This window comes from Manduca sexta, chromosome 27, assembly GCF_014839805.1.
Source record: "Manduca sexta isolate Smith_Timp_Sample1 chromosome 27, JHU_Msex_v1.0, whole genome shotgun sequence".
NCBI classification, from domain to species: Eukaryota; Metazoa; Arthropoda; class Insecta; order Lepidoptera; family Sphingidae; genus Manduca; species Manduca sexta.
Window position 1 is genome coordinate 19,901,317 of NC_051141.1, and position 17,606 is coordinate 19,918,922.

Sequence of the window (17,606 nt, forward strand, 5' to 3'; positions counted from 1 at the left end):
TAGTCTTTCAGGTGAATATTTTAATATTAATAGACATATCTTCGTCCTTGTCTTTTAAGCACTTTTGGACTAACACTTTTATAACAAGAGTAACAGATATAATCAACTCTCGCCACTCACCAGTCGACATCTCGACCCTATTCCACTGATCATAAGGTTCAATAGGTCACTTTCAGTGCCCGTAAACAAATCAGTTGCCATTACAATATTCTGTCGGTAGTATTTACAGTATCTTTATATTTTAGTGACTACATATTTTACAAATCATTGCCATTTAGACACTATACATAATATAATTGCGTGCATACATATTAATAGACCTACTTGTATTCAGTTTAGTATGAAAATGATTTAATTATTTTTTTTAATGATTTTAAAGAGATAATATTATTTAACATTCTTTTTTTAAATATCTGTACTTCGTAAAAAGGCGCGTTACACAAAATTCTAATTTCTAAAACTGAAACAACTCGCTCACTCGCGCCCAGCTAAAACTGGCCAGTGAACGTAGACCTGTTGATTTTTGTTAACAGCTCCCGGCGCACATTTGATTGGACCACCGCGGCGGGGGAGGGGAGATCATGTAAACTTGGGGAGCGTTACTTAAGGCACGTGCCGCGAGTTAACCTGCGCACAAGTTGGTGAATCAATCAACGTGGTAACTCTGCCCGGCAATCATTTGGGCCCGGCTTGTGCGCATGCGTCGACACTAGGGACGCGCTACTCGATAGCCCCCCGCGCCCTCTAATTGAGTTTTTATCCACGCGTTTACTGCCTCCACCGTTGCCTTGAGGCATATTGGATTGTTATTACAACGGCGGATTCTATTCCAATTCGTTTTAATACGTTTAGAATGCCGTTTAGACCCCTAGAAAATAATACCATGATAATGTTAGTCAATATTGAGCATAAATGATATTGCGTTTTATTCAATCACAAAGGTCTAAGGTCGTACGATTAACAATAGTAATTACAATGTAACTCCGCTTAATGATATAGAAATACACAAACAAAGTTTTATCGATAAGGACACAATGTCAAGTTTATCGATAGTCGCGGCCCTGACGCCGCTCGCTGCGAGAATCCCGCGTAAACGTCCGTTGGGCAGTTATCGCGCGCAACCGGCGTGCGTCGCACGTCCACATGCCGCCCGCAAACGCGCAACTTTCGAACGAAGGTAAGTCACAAACTCATATTATTTCACGATGTTATTTACGAACTGCATAATTTAAAAAATATAGAATAATAAATTACATAATTTTATAACGGGATTTAACTAGCCCGGAATTATCCCGGCTAGCGTGACGGTCGCGGCTGTTTACGTTTGGAATTTTTCGGCGGCCCGGCGTCTTTGAATTTGAAACGTCTAGAGAAAATATGAAAGAAAATTGTTTTATTTTTTTTCTTTTTTATAATTACAGTTTTTTGATTGTTTAAAATATTATAATGGCTGGCTGGATTAATGTAAATTCTTTTTAAAATTAACGTTCGTAATTCAGATTTATTGGAGATTGGCGGTACAATATTTTTTCTTTTATAAAAGTATGCAGTTTGAACTTTGACCGATTTTTAAACTAATTTGTGAGTTTAATCGCGATCGTGTTTATATTTATTGACTACCGTAACATTTCTTATACTTCAATGGAGTTACAGATAAAGTTGTCTACATATAACTTAAAATGATTATGTTTTATCTCTTGTTTATATCATTTATTATTTTGTTGTGACGATTTGTTACAAAATCAGTGTTATTGCAAGGGATAACGACAGGTTTAAGATAACTGTGTTAAATATCAAAGTACCCTCGTAAACGGAATTATTTTTATAAACGGTTTTAAAGTATTTCCCATACGGTTGTGTATTATTTACTGTCGACTTTTGAATAATACATTTGTTTTTTTTCGGAGTTTTGTTATTATGTTGACTATGGCATTTCCCATACCAACCCCGGATGAGTGCACAAGTGTACCGCGCAATGAATTTTTTTTATAGTTCATTATGTGCGATACGAATATAAGACGGTAATGGTGTTTGGATATGTTTGTGTAGGATTTCATTTCTTATGCGCACCTTGTAGCCTGAACATAAAAACTACAGAGCTAATAATACAGGGGCCAAAAAGCTCTATAAGACGCAAAAAATGTACCGCGGTTTGCGTCTGAAACAATCAACAGTTGGCACTTTATTATGACTAGCAGACATCCCTTATCAGTTTTTTAGTAAAGGCCAATACGTGGTTCGCTTAATAGTAAGTGGCGACCGGTGGTTAAGCCTCCATATAACCCGATTCCTACCGGCTTCAATTTTTGGTTTCTCTTAAATTGCTTGCGATGTTAATTTTTTTTTGCCTCGGGTTATCTTTTGAAAACCATCACTCTTTGCCTATGATGGCCACAGCCCATTAAAATTTACAATATTCGAGAAACATCGATGTCATACTATTTCCAGCACCAGAGACGTAGCGTGGGTTTTTGGCGCCCGGGTCGGAACCAAAATTTGCCGGCCTTAGACGTCGGGCGAGGGTAAAAAAAGGTTTTACATCTTTCTTTTAGTTTTTACTGCTGTCCTTACGTCACTGGTTGGAATAGTCTTTTACTAGAATGTCTTTAAATCATGTGAAATCGTTTGGCTAAATTATTATTCTTTCATAGTTAATGGTATGTATGTTGGAATCAGTTGTCGAATATTGGTCATATTTGAAGCCAAGATTTGATCAAAAGATACAGCGCGCCCTATTAGTATTAGGGAGTATTTCTTTATTTATACGTAATATAAGATATAAGTAATGAACAAGGCAGTATTTTGTTAAGTCGTACGCGGAAGATCTTCTGTTTATTTGTAAAACTATGTTTTACCTACTGCTCTGCCTGCGCAGAAGATGTTTTCCGAAATAGCACCGCGCTGTGCACTAATTAATTCAGGGTTTTTTTGTCTGTTCTCTGGGTGATCTGCTTTCCAAGCTGGAGGTAGAGTTAATACTGGTGAAATAAAAAAAAAAAATATTTTGTTGGGTCGAATAAAAAAAATCGTTTCAGATTATAATTAAAGTTATATTTACCAATAATCATCACTGCATACAATGATTATCATTTCGACTAATCGGAAACTAATCTCTAGTCAATAACTTCAAAAATATTGATTGACAAAACAAGTTTTAATTTATCCGGTCTTATCAGATCAGTAAATTCCTTTCAAATATTTTAAGAGTTCAACTAGCGTGAAATCTCAAGTAAAACCTCATTCTTTTATTAGAGCGAAACATGAGTAAAACCTACTGAACCATATAAAACAATAGGTGCCCGGGAATTCGTCACGGATTAACAATGTCCTCTATGAGTATAGGATATTAAACGGGGGAATCGAGGAGTGCTGGAAATAAGCTGCTTTACTCGTCTGCTTACGTTTTGATCTATAACTACTAATAACTTGATTGGTGAAGCAGTGGACATTTTCGGAGACTCTCGATATAAGTTCAAAAGAGAGGTTGTACGGCTGTTACGGAACCAGTCTTACTTACAGATCCATATTAACCATTTTTTGTTTTTGTTTTAACGATATTTTTAAAATTGTGTTCTTTCCCTTTTTTTTGTACACAGTTCATTCCAAGTTAATGTTTGTGAAAATATTTAATTTTAGTTTTAGATTTAGATTTCATACATTTGTTTTGAATCTCAACTCTTTAAATACTTAGTAGTACTTGTATGTGTCTTTTGTTTTAATTGCTATTAGAGTGTATGTGTATCATTTTCCAAATTATCCTTTTTTATCACAAATAGTGCATGTTGTGACTGCCTTAAGAAGGTGTTATCTTATATTTTATAATATTGTTTTTCTTTTATTTAGTGTAAGCAACGTTGTAACAACTACTGGCTGTCCTAAATAAATAAATATAAATATAAAATATAAATAACTGGACTAAGTGAAATAGTGATGTCTTTAGTTTACATCAGTGGCAAAGCGTCCATACAATCTGATTCCTATCGGCTTCCCTTTTAAGTTTTTTACGTTAGTCTCAGTTCCCGATAATTGGCCGCGATATATTAATTAAGGCAATCTTTTTGCTTCGGGATACCTTTTGAAAAATTTCACCCTTTTCTACAGGTCTACATATAAATTCCAGTAACTATTAGAAAACAGACTTGTTATCACAGCATTGCTCAACCCTTAGATAAATAACGTTCATAAATGAGGGGGTTAGAATATACGTCAATGGGCTATACCAATAAAACCTTGCTAGATAACACTGTGTCTCTCTCATAAGCACGCTCTTTTAAACACGTTTATAAAGAAATTTAATTTCACTTTGAGCTGATTCATGCGAGTGTTAGCCTCCCGCATTCTTTTATACGACTGTGGTCTGAAACACTTTTTAAAAGGAAAATGAATAGGCATTTTCTTTTAAGTATATTCAATAATTTCATACCTCGTGAGAGCTAATTTTATTCGTAAACGATGTTAGTGAGGAACGTAATACGTAGTTAACATATCTCTATCGTATTGTGTATTTCTACCACCAAGCGGTAAAGGGCTATTGCCTTTCGGTTTGATTAAAAAATTAAAATCTCAGACAACTTAGGTGGGATTTTCTCATAAAATTTAATATCACCATCATCATCATCAGCCGCAGGGCTTCTACTGCTGAACATGGGCCTCCCCCAACCATTTCCAGATCACACTATTGGAAGCGGGCCGCATCCAGCGACCTCCTGTTACTTTTATGAGGTCATCTGTCCACTTCGTGGGTGAACGCCCAACGCTACGCTTGCCAGTTCGTAATTTAATATATTCTAATCGAAATTGAATCTAAATCGTTTCAATTCGAAGCTCAAATACACTTTTATCAGCCAATGAGTCTATTTGATCTACTTGATATTATTATCAGAACTTATACATCCGTATCATATCTAACATCAGTATAAAAGTAACATCAGATTCCACACTAAAAAGCGCTTGATGTTAAAAATTACACCCGGGATATCCCGCGGATTGTTGTTTACCCATTTCGGCAAACTTTAACTTCAAAAGGCCTGAGTTAGCTCTAGAAGAAGTGTTAGGGTCATCGCCCATATATAATTTTCGGAGCTATAGTTTTTTGAAGTCAATATATTTAGAACCATACCATTTAAGGATAAATCGGTATAATTTGACCATCGAGGGACGTCACGTTTTTCATTAGTTGATATTATTTTGTATAGCGTACATTAACATCATTGACCATATGATCAGTTTTTCGGTGTGATTTCACATATATTTTTTTGCTGTTGCTTAACCTGAGAAACGAAGTGAATAGGTAATAGTTATATAGCTTATATAATATAGAAAAACTCGCTGTCCTCAGTTCTATTATAAAATTAGTCATAGGTGTCCCGCGGCGTTCCATATTACGGAAGAACGCGACCTCTCTTAATTTACATTATTGTGCTAGAATGTAAAAAATATTGAACTGTGCGGATAGAAAGAATGAAAAATAATTTATTACGGACATAACAAACAAAAAGTAAATATAAAAAATTACAGTATTTTTAAAGACTTACACATTTCAAATTTTTAAATTAGTACAGTGCGTCTATGCGAAAGAGTTCATCCAGTAATGGTAAACGGTAAAAGGTGATGGTGCCTCAGAAAGCGTTCAAATCCAACTTCGCTAAGCGATGACCTTTACTTCGCAGTGAAAAACATCGCGCAAACTCACTTAGTAGTTCACAAACAAACACAGACGCTATGTTTAAAGTTTTTTGTTTATGGTAATGCTCTAGGAAACTGGATAAAAGATTTGGATATTTTGGGATTAAGGCGTTTGAGATTCGTTTAAATGTTATTCTTATGTTACAAGTTGTCTATACTGTCACAAATAAACCGATACATATATAACACCATAACAGTTACAATACTAATGCGATGTAATACAGACAAATAAGTTAATTATTAATCTTGGCAATTGGTTTCAATACGCCTAGCGTTTCTGTGTCTTCCCGCAACTTTCAAATAAATATATCCAACCTCTGGGATATATCGATTATGATATAAAAACATGACATGTTTATTTTAGTTATATTTGTCACAAACTGATTTCTAAACTAATAAAGCTGCGGACAAAGGTAATGAGAAACTCTTACGTCGAAATTGAAAATAGAACACAAGACACAACCAATGAATTAGCGATTTACACAATACCTGCCGCTATCCATTACAATATAAAAGCTATAACACCAATAACAGGATTTGACTTACAATTGACAGATTTAATTAAACACGTATCAATTGGACGAAATCTTAAAACCAATTAGTCTCAATTCGGTTTGTCACTACTGAGCTTTTTATGCGTCGGATATTAAAAAAAGGAACGAGGATAATTTATTACTTTTTGAGAATTCAAGTGAATCAGGATGAGATTTAGGATGTGAAAAGAAATTAAATTTAGATCAAGACAAATATCTTGATACTAGCTTTTGTTCCCGGCTTCGGCCGCGTGAGGGAGTTTTCGGGATAAGAAGTAGCCTATAACCTTCCCAGGGTCTTAAACTATCTCCATACCAAATTTCATAGAATACCGTTTAGTCGATTGTCGACTGAAAAGAGAACTTTGTGTTATAATATGTATAGATTTTAGATTCGTGTCATAGAAAGAGGAAGTTGATGGGTGCAGTTTCTATGCCGTCCGTCTTATCCTAAACATGTTGAGCATCCCTGTAACATCATTTTTGAAATGACAATTTATATAGTGTATTTATAGTTAACCTCTACCGAGTCCATAGGGTAAAACCTAATATTTACTAAACGAATGGTGGTGACAGTTCGAAACGGAAGATGATCTAAGATCGGTTTGAACTTTTAGTATTTCGATTAGGTAAATCTTAGGTTACTGGGAAATTTAACTGCTTGTCAAATGTCTTACAACAACATAAATTAAAATATTTTTTTTTCGATGTCATTATTGGTTTGATGGGTATTTTACAATTGACGAGGCAATTACTCGCCTTATATCTTTAAAGCAGTAACTACTCTGAACCAGCAACAAAATGCATGGTTTTTTATCCTGTTGAGAATTAATTTACTTCCATAAAGTCATGTAAACCTGATAATATTGGTCTCACTAGCATACTATTCAAATTACTCTATGACTACAGAGAGGCTTACGAATATCGTAGGTAACGTAGTCGTTAGCTAGGACAGTGAGGAATTCATCAAAACTTGCTTTATCTTCATCTTAGCTTATTAAAGGTACAAACGCTGTTATGACTAGACTATGATACTAGCTCCATCGTGTTAAATGTTTAATTGGAGACGCACGTTATTCCGGAATGAACTTTGTGCTCGCTGTGCCGTTCCGACTAGTTGCTTCTTGGATTCTGTGTACAAGAAGGGTAGGCCTAGGTTGTAATGACTTACGAGTCGAGCGATCTCTCGTTAGTCGAAATCATTTTCAAATACAAAATATTAACTATAGTGTAAACACATAGAAGTGTAGATTATAATTTTATATTTACTAATGCAGTTGTTCTTTGAAACGAATACTTTTACTTTTTAATCTTTGTTTAAGTATTTTTTGTCGTACATTAATATCTCGCTCCTTACGTTTCGCGTGATAGATAATTTTGCAAATTTTAAAAATGTATAATTTGAAACTTAAATAACCTTAATTATATAAGCAGTTTTTTAATCAAATTTAAAATAAACATGTGTGACGTAGTATTATAGAAGTGATTTTTGTTTAACATTTCCATCATGTTAAAATAATACGAATGGTCTAGTCTACAGACTATAATACTATAATCATTAGTATACTAAATGATAACTACGTACACCACAATAAAATAATATGAGCCAGTGGTGAAGGTCGAAATTTTCTGGAAGAGAACTCGACACACAATAAAGGTACTAATATGCATGAATGCGATCTGCCAATCAAGGAATTACGAGAAGGAAGCCGGCAGGAGGTTATATGGACCTTTCCCCACTGTTCTATCTTCTCTTCTGAACTACATAATGAGTTCAAAGACAACTAAAAATCTCTACAAACTTCCTTAACATTTAGTAACATTCAAGGAATTCTAAGCAGGTGGCAACCCTACGTCAGATGCGATGTTAATGGATCGTTTGTACCATTTGCAGACGTGCAAACAGCTGGATTTGTGCTGTTTGGATTGTTACTTATCGATGCGTACAATTCACGATTTAATAGGACAAGGGCCTATGCTAATCAATGGTAGAGTCAGTTACACAAACAGCTGAACTACTTCAGAACTTCCAATCGTCTGTACACGTTAAGTTTAAATGAGATTTTTTTATGTGAAGTAAAGTAAACACATTCATTTTCAGAAGATAAACAAAATGTTAATAACACACTAGTGTGATTTGAAGTTTTAAATTCAGCTAATTATATCTATAAAGCAATAACTGAGGACAGTCAACCAAACGATTGATAGTAATTTATTTTGAGCGGCGATAGCCTAGTTGGTTCTGGAACGGACTGCTGAGACGAATGTCCGCAGGTTAAAATCCCAAGGGCACAAACCTCTGACTTTTCTAAAAAATTTTGTGTGTATTCTTTGTGAATTTTCGCTTGCTTTAACGGTGAAGGCAAACATCGTGAGGAAACCTGCATACCTAAGAAATTCTCTATTAGGAATTTTCGAAGGTGTGTGAAGTCTACCAATCCGCACTGGGCCAGCGTGGTGGACTAAGGCCTAATCCCTCTCAGTAGTAGAAGAGGCCCGTGCTCAGTAGTGGGACAGTGTATATACAAGGCTGATATTATTAGTATATTATTATTATTATTATTAGAAGCAAAAAAGAAATCGGGTTGAAAACTACTCGTTTTTATAAAAAAGACTATACAATAATACCCTTATTCATAACAAAGTTAATCGACGCTGCGTTTTTTCCGGCGTTTCCGAACCTCCTCCGGTGTAGCCGGTTCACCGTCAGCCGGATGACAAATGACCGTCCCAATCCCCGCCTCCCTTTAATGGTAAACGTAAAGGAAATATCTCGGCGTACATTTTTAATTTTTTTTGTTATGTTTACCTTTCCGGAATCCGGAAAATCGATAGAGCCGTTGTACTCGCTACGATGAACGCGACGTATTTGACCGTTAGGCGCCATTTTTTGTCATGTTTATAAAATTGTTACAGATTTACAAAACAATTTTGCTATGAAAAGTTTATCGTTATTTAGGATGACATCTAATGTTGAGCAACATTTTTCGTGTCGGGACGAATATTACAACACACATTGATGTATATGCTATAGACACGAACGTCCATATAAACTATTTGTTCAAAATCTAAACTAATATGACAACCAACACGTCACTGTTATTATCTATTTATTCACTTGAACAACAAATAATTTTACTCATTTGACTAATATTTTTTATTCACATCCAGGTTTATTTAGATTCGAGTCCTTATATCATGAGCGCCACTCCGTACACAACCACAAGCTGTCAATATTGACCATACTAAAATCAGTTTGAATGGATAACAGTTCAATTCAGTTGAACACAGTTAATGTTCGAAACGCCAAATCTAGTACGTAGTACATATATATCGATGACAACACATAGTTACTCAGCTGTGTCTCTAACTATATTTAATATACGTATTTATTTTTCTATGTCACCATCACAGCCCTGTATAATAAATGCGCTGTATATTTCCATAGCACCTGGCAGCCTATATAGCCTCTCGCATCCGAGACGTACTATCTAGTTTTATTCAAAAAGTTAATTACACAAGTCATGTTGCGACATCTCTCAAAATGTGATAAAAACGTCAGAAATCTCATCGAACAAGTCCATAAAATTCCCTTTGGCAGCGTAACTCGTGACTTTCTACGTATATTTTTGTTTCTATGCATTTCGGATTGCAGATTTGTGGCCGGGTTAGCGTCGGGTTTGGAAATGTGTGACCGTAGAAGAGATTAAAGCTCGAACACTGGCGAGCAGCAGCGGTGTGGTGACCGGGCCGCGGGTGCAAAATAAAATAATCTAAACAATATTTTATTTCCACTGCACTACGTACCTAATATTTATTTATTAAATATAATCTTCAGGCGTTACACCCAATGCGATTAACATGCCTTGCCAGTATCATAAAAACTGTCTTTCCTTTCGACACCACAATCTATGTTATTTTCTAGGATGGTGTATCTGGGTGTGAAATTGGGCTCGATAACATCTTCCTAGTATGTTTTTTTCACTTCAGAATAGTATTAGCGATTAATGAATTAATCTCAGAGAAAAAATAGTGGTTGCTTTTATATTAACAATAACCTACGCCAAAATTTAATATTTCTACAATATTCGGAATCAATTTTGTTTATATTTGTACCCATCCTTTCGCATCCCAACAGTTGTTTTCCTAACTTATCCGAGTACGCGTTTGTTATCTCTATTGACCTTATCTTTAAGCCCCGAATGAGAGCTACGTATTTTTCCAGCATTAACTTGTTTATTATGATGTTAAGCCGCGTAAGATCGTTACGTTTGGGTCGCTCTTTGTCTTGCTTCTTTTATGGAATTGTTTTCCTGTCGTGGGTAAAGTGGTAAGTGGGGACTCGGTTTGTTTTATTTTTACTGTTTCGTTTGGTCTCAGCAGCGTAAAGTTCTTTACTTAAATATATATCCTAATGCACTTTCTGAGGACAAAGTTACATCTATACTATTATATAATACTTATAATACTATTATATAAAGCTGAAGAGTTTGTTTGTTTGAACGCGCTAATCTCAGGAACTACCGGTCCAAACTGAAAAATTCTTTTTGTGTTGGATAGCCCTTTGTTCGTGGAGTGCTATAGGCTATATATCATCACGCTATACCCAATAGGAGCGGAGCAGTAATGGCTAATCTCAGGAACTACCGGTCCAAACTGAAAAATTCTTTTGCGTTGGATAGCCCTTTGTTCGTGGAGTGCTATAGGCTATATATCATCACGCTATACCCAATAGGAGCGGAGCAGTAATGGCTAATCTCAGGAACTGCCGGTCCAAACTGAAAAATTATTTTTGCGTTGGATAGCCCTTTGTTCGTGGAGGGCTATATATCATCACGCTATACCCAATAGGAGCGGAGCAGTAATAGCTTATCTCGGGAACTATCGATTCGAACTGAAAAATTCTTTTTGTGTTGAATAGCCCTTTGTTTGTGGAGTGCTATAAGTTATATATCATCACGCTATGACCAATAGGAGCTGATCAGTAATGGCTAATCTCAGGAACTACCAGTTTGAACTGAAAAAATCGTTTTGTGTTGGATAGCCCTTTATTTGTGGAGTGCTATAGGCTATATATCATCTCGCTATGACCAATAGGAGCGGAGCAGTAATGAAACATGTTGCAAAAACGGGGACAATTTATTAGTTTTGAGAGCTTCCGTTGCGTGCGCTGCGTAAACGGTTAAAGTTATGCAACAATGAAGTATGACGGGATTGTTCCTCTTAAAAAGTTCTATAAAATATATTATAAAACAAAGTCCCCCGCTGCATCTGTCTGCCTGAACGTGTTAAACTCAAAAACTACCCAACGTATTAAGATGAAATTTGGTATGGAGACAGTTTGGGACCCCGGGAAGAAAATAGGCTCCCGGGAAACTACTACTTTTATAACGGAAAACTTTAGCCTGAAAAACTTTATAACGCGGGCGGAGCCGCGGGCAAAAGCTAGTTTATAATATAAATAAAACTAGAACTTGATAAAACTGTGTGATAAAATAAAATCTATTTAGCAGTTTGAGTTTCAATAACAGCCGGGCGAAGCTCCGAGGGAAAGTTAGTGATAAATATATTATAATTTATTTTAATATATCTTTAAAAATTAGGGCATAGCCATGTTAATAATAATTGGTGTACAACATCCAATATTCTTATGGAATAAGATCAAGGACACGGGTTTCTCCGCGTTTTCCTTATGCTATCAATAATCAATAGACACATACATAAATCAAAACGAAGACACAAGTAAAAATAAGCTATTCGAAATTTAGTGATATGGAATTAGTCTTCTAGTACTTCCCTCCCCCCGTGCCCATGAAGGCTGCAAATTCTTCGAAATGTCGGGAGAAAACTAAAATATAAAAAACCGTGATAGAATTCGAAAAGTACTTTAATTTCAATGTCTAACATTCGCGTAAACATAAGAAATCATTTAGTGATTTGGGTTCGAAGCCGAGACTTGCAGTTCACGTCCCTGTTCGCGAGGTCACTGCTGTTTTTATATGAGTAACATGATCAAAGGCTCCCAGTTTACTTTAAAACGGTTCTTTTATTCATTCGTTGCTAGTACCAATGTTTTATCCCACTCTGTATCACCCATTAACGGAGATTAAAGTAACATGAAAAGAATATTATATGATGAAATATATATGACATTTGAATTTCATATTGCCAGCGCTCGGTATAGCTGAAATTAAAAAAAATATTTTCATAAAAGAATATCACCTAAATTACTAGCTTTACCCGTGCTTTCCCGTTGATTCTTCAAAATAATTCTTAACACAAGTCTTTATAATTAGGAACACAACCAAAAAGGAATCGTTAAGTCGGTCGTGTTATTTTCAAGTGATGCTCTTACATACACGTATCAAAGCTAAAAAAAATTACATTTCAAGTAAAAACTTTTGTGTGTCGAGTAACCTGACAGTAAGTGATCAAAATAACTAATAACAGAAACAGAATGGTTGTTTGTCGATATTTCAAGCAGATGTAAGTAAGGCGACCAAGCCGCAGCACAGCATCATGCTGAGTACTTACCTATCTATCACGGCCTTGACGTGCGGTCTTAAAGATTTTCATTGTTTTATTTTGATAATCTATATATACATAAATGAATCCCTATTTCCCTTGGTCACACCGTCACCTGTGAACGGCTGGACAGATTTTACTATTTTTTTTTTGTTGTGTTTGTTATTGTCAGAAGGTTCTTATGAAAGAAAAAATTCAACAAAATTGCGCGGAAAGTTAAAAAATTCAAGAAAACTTAACGAAAATATTAATTTTATATAACTGGCAATTGTTTGAAATAACTGTCAGCGATTGACAGAATGCGCGCTGCAAATTCATAGTTAAGACGGGACAACGTCTGTCGGGTCAACTAGTATCAGATATTTTTTGTTTAGTTTTGATATTTTCTTTATTTTTTTTCCCCTTTATACGTCTGTACCTATACATGTCTGTGTGACAAATAAATTATTTTTCTTTCTTTAAATTGGAAAGAATATTTATTGTCGTCCAATATGTTTACAAATTATAACTCAATGCACAAGTCATAAAGAAACAGCAGAGCTGCTAATTCAATACAATTTACAGGAAACAATAGGGCAGTGTGGTTGAGCTTGTCATTCATGCAACATGCAAACTTCATCGTGCGACCAGAACTTGCTAGTACTGTTCGTGTTACTACACTTCGTGCTATCTCGGTAGAAATGTGACTAATGTAGCCAAGATTTGAAATACCTTCGACAAGCTTATTTCTACGTAACCATGTAAAAGAAACCATATAACGCGTAGTTATATATCATATGTACAAATCGTTATAATACTAAATTACATGATTAAGTGAATGAATCGACAAACACAAAAAATATATATTAAAATCACCCTTATTCATTTAGGAATTTAGAAAGCGCTTATGATTTAGTGACTGAATCGTCAAACATAAAATATAATTAAAATCGCATTTATTCATTTAGGAATTTAGAAGGCGCTTATTGAGATATTAAAAGAAAAAGATATTCTCACAAAATTGTTTATTAAATATAATTATATAGAACAACAAGGATGTTAGCAAATATACAGAGAAAGGAACGGACGAAGGAAGGAAATGTGGAAAAATTCATAAATACCTTTTTTACAAAGCGGAAGCGAATGTCGACTGACGAGAAATGATTATCCTTCGGCAGATGAGATAATTATGCCGGCCTGTTTGAAGCAGAAACACATACTGATCCCGGAACGCGAAACACTTACGTGGGCCACTATGGCGTGTGACACACCTTGTGAACGGTGATTGCTATCCGGGTGGATACAAAATATTTTCTATCACCACCCTACACTCTCCTATAAGCCAGTAACATTATGCCATGCTTTCGTAAACCTAATTTCCTGTCTTCAAAGTTGAGTGTACAGTTAACAATCTATAGATAGTATATGAACATCAGGCACCTAGGAACTGAGTTGTGCCGTGTCTGGTAGATATCTAAGTTTATAACTAGGCCGACTGAGTTTAATTTCCGCAGGAGTCTGCTATCAAATTCTTACATATTATGATCAATCGGATAGAAGTGACATAAAGCATACTTGCTTCATGGAGTAGATAATAATTCAACAGATTTAATGCTAGCCTGGTATAACGTACGAGCGAAATCTTTCCGGAAGAATATTTCACGGAAGCGCAATACCGGGATTAAAAGTAGCGAAGTGTTAAATTCGATGCTGTGCATTCATGCGTCGAATTTCTTACAAATTCACAACTAGTCGTCTTCACAATTGTTTGTCTCTGTGGGGCTTATCTTTCTTTATTGTACACTAGCTTTTGCCCGTGGCTGAGGCTGCGTAAATTTATTCAGGATAATTATTTTTTCCGGACTAAATAGTAGCCTAAAGTATTCAGGAATAACAAAGCTTCCCATACGTAAAAGAATTTACAAAATCGGATCAGTAATTCAAGAGATTATGTCCTACAAACTATTCCTCTTTATAATATTTGCAAATACGTGGATAAGTAACTGGTCTCTATCTCTTAAATAACAACATCAGTTCAATAGTTTATAAAGCGCATAGGAGTTCACTACAATATCACCCAATCAATAGGTGTCAAGTCTCACGATGCCCAGTAATTACAGACTACAATGGCCGATTGGTTAACGTAACAACGGCTACTTGATAGGGCTACTCTAACTTGTAACGGTAATTATTATAATTAAGGCGAGGTGTTGAGATAGCCACCTGATGTTAAGGGCACAGTAACTTCTAACGGTAATTACAATAAAATAATTTTAGAAGCGGCATTGGTCTAGTTGTGTGTAGAACGGGCTGATGATACGAATTTAAGGTTCAAAATCCAAAGCACAAACTTCTGAATTTTCTAAAAATTATTGTGTTTTATTCTTAAATTATTGTATATGGTTGCGCCATATTTCTAATTCATTCTTTATAAATTTTAACTTCGCATTTCCGGTCGCGTCAATCCAAATAGTGTCGTTTTTTATTAATAATTAGGTGACACGACACGTGCATTTCCTTACCGCATCCCTTTCCCGCACATACCTTTCCAGCGAGCGAGAGCGAGAGCGCTTCGCTGGGAATTGGTTCCGCGAGTGCCAGCGCGCCGTACGGGGTGCGGGTGCAAAAAACACTTTTGTTCGCGTCCCGCTAAGAAATGGACACGATGACGTCGCTCGCATAATTAATTGAAAATTATCGGTCTGTGATGTTATTTCCTTAATTAACTTCGTGTGACTGTGCATATCATAGATAGTGAAGTTTAGTATAAGTGGTCGCCGCAAGCAGAAACACGAAGCCGCCAGCATCAACCAGCCGAACCGCCGCCGCAGACGCCGTAAGGCACTGTGCTCCCATCCTCTTTCAGTTGCCTATATTTTCATTTCTATCCCGTAGGCAGCTCTAGTCCTATAAGTGCGTGTCGTGTCCAGATACAATATTTCCCCTGCAAAATACAGTTCATTATTTTTCTAAAGTAAAGAACCAGCGCCTCCAGTATATTTTGCATACTTTAATGGTAAAGGAAAACATAGTACGGAAACCTACATACCTGAGAAGTTTTCTATAAGAATTTTGCGGATGTGTGAAGTCTGCCAATTTGCACTAGGTCAGGATGACCAAATAAGACCTAATCCCTCTCAGTAGCACAAAAGGTCCGTGCCCAGCAGTGGGTCAGTATATAATACAGGGCTGATATTATTATTATTATATTAGAAGCATGGTTGGTATAGGAATCCAAATACCCATCACGGTAATTTCATAATAATGTTAATTATTATAATGATTAAGCAACTTACGATATTACTATCCCAATGAGACTGCGTCGGGGGCGCAGTTATAATGCATACGGGGTACGAGTACGACTACCGCGCTGAGGTCCCTTGTTTGAATCCCGGGCCAGAACAAAAACGTTGTGGCAGGGTTTTTGCATCTTAAAAATTACTTAGTCGCAGCACGGAGTCAAGAAGTTGGCGGTGTGTCACCCTCGTACCTCGGTAAGCACGTAAAGCCGTTGGTCCCGAGCCTGATCTCTCTTCGGTTATATCGGACTATATTCTTACTGAGCTATGAGAGTGAGGCACAGAGTGCACCTATGTATTGCGCACACTGCACTATAGTATCAGTCAGGCAGCTACTGCAAGGAGCTCAATAAGTGCTCCAATTGTTGGCACAATAGGTATAATAATTGCAATATATATTTATATTTTTTCACTTTTTATCGTACGCATTACTATGTCATTGTCCCAATAACGAAATCTTTATTTTCTTTTATAATATCTCCTGCGTACCTAGTAGGCTCATTGAGATTGGCTGCTATAGCCGAAATTCGGCTAGAGAGATTCGTTCATTCCGATACCATTACGTTTGTCAAGCTACCATGCTTTTCATACAATAATCCATGAAGTTGATTAATCCAATTCCAATACCCGGCGTATATTAAATAGCCCAGTGTTGCGGTAATAGCCAACGACACTTTTAACCCCAATCATAAAATCACAATACTCACTGCTTTATCGTGCGGTACTCGATGGGAAAAAGGTGCGAATGTAACAGTATTTTTTAATTCAGATATGTCAATGAGTTTGGTACGACAAAATCCAGTAATAAATGATAAGTTCAATCACCTACATAACTAGCTAGACGTATTCCTAACTTCAAATAGAATATATACTTTTGTGTTTTACCAACATTTGTTTGTCTTCACAAATATGACAAAAAATGATTCTGAACGTGTATAGGCGCTAAGATTTTTATAATTTATATTTATAAAAAAAATCTACTTTGGCCAAGTACATGTATATGTAATTTTCATATGCATAGTCTTATAATAAGTATGTATTATTATATGTATAAGTGGCGAAACGTCTATATAACCCGATTCCCGCCGGCTTTCCTTTCGTAATTAATGTAAAATCTAATTTCATTAGAATGATTTGCAGACCGCATATATGTATATTGCTAATACCTATACATTGTGTCGGGTTCCCTTTTAGAAAATGTCATCCTTCGCCACTGATGCATAAATCGACGGTCCCGACGCAAAGTATCGAATCTGCAAAATTGCATTTTGCAGATGCAATACTTTACGTAGGGATCGTGGAATAAACATCGCTTGTTTAGTGTTAATTACCATGGCGATAAGCACTTCGATCCTTATTGTCTTAAATAAATGCAGTTCATTTTAATAAGGACCGTTTAAATATCAACAGTCCCTACGCAAAAATTGCATTTTGCAGATTCGATACTATACGTAGGGACCATCGAAATGAACTTCTTAATTTTTTTATTTAAGGCGAAAAACATCCACCAAAGTCGTCACCTAATTTCCGTCCCATGACGTGATTTACTACTAAATAGCTTACAAGTAATAACACCGGGCAAAAG

The 17,606-nt window shown here is 35.9% G+C and overlaps 1 protein-coding gene across 2 annotated transcripts in view; it reads left to right on the plus strand.

Moving 5' to 3' along the window:
* The first annotated feature begins 960 nt into the window (after nt 1-960).
* Nucleotides 961-17,606, plus strand: part of LOC115441433 (dipeptidase 1) — a 221,398-nt gene continuing 204,752 nt past the window's right edge. The window contains exon 1 of one of the 2 annotated variants that reach the window (XM_030166216.2): nt 961-1,177. In XM_030166216.2, coding sequence (XP_030022076.1) covers nt 1,144-1,177 — 34 coding nt within the window. In that variant the 5' untranslated portion in view covers nt 961-1,143. The remainder of the gene's footprint in view (nt 1,178-17,606) is intronic. The other variant, XM_030166218.2, reaches the window with a different exon arrangement.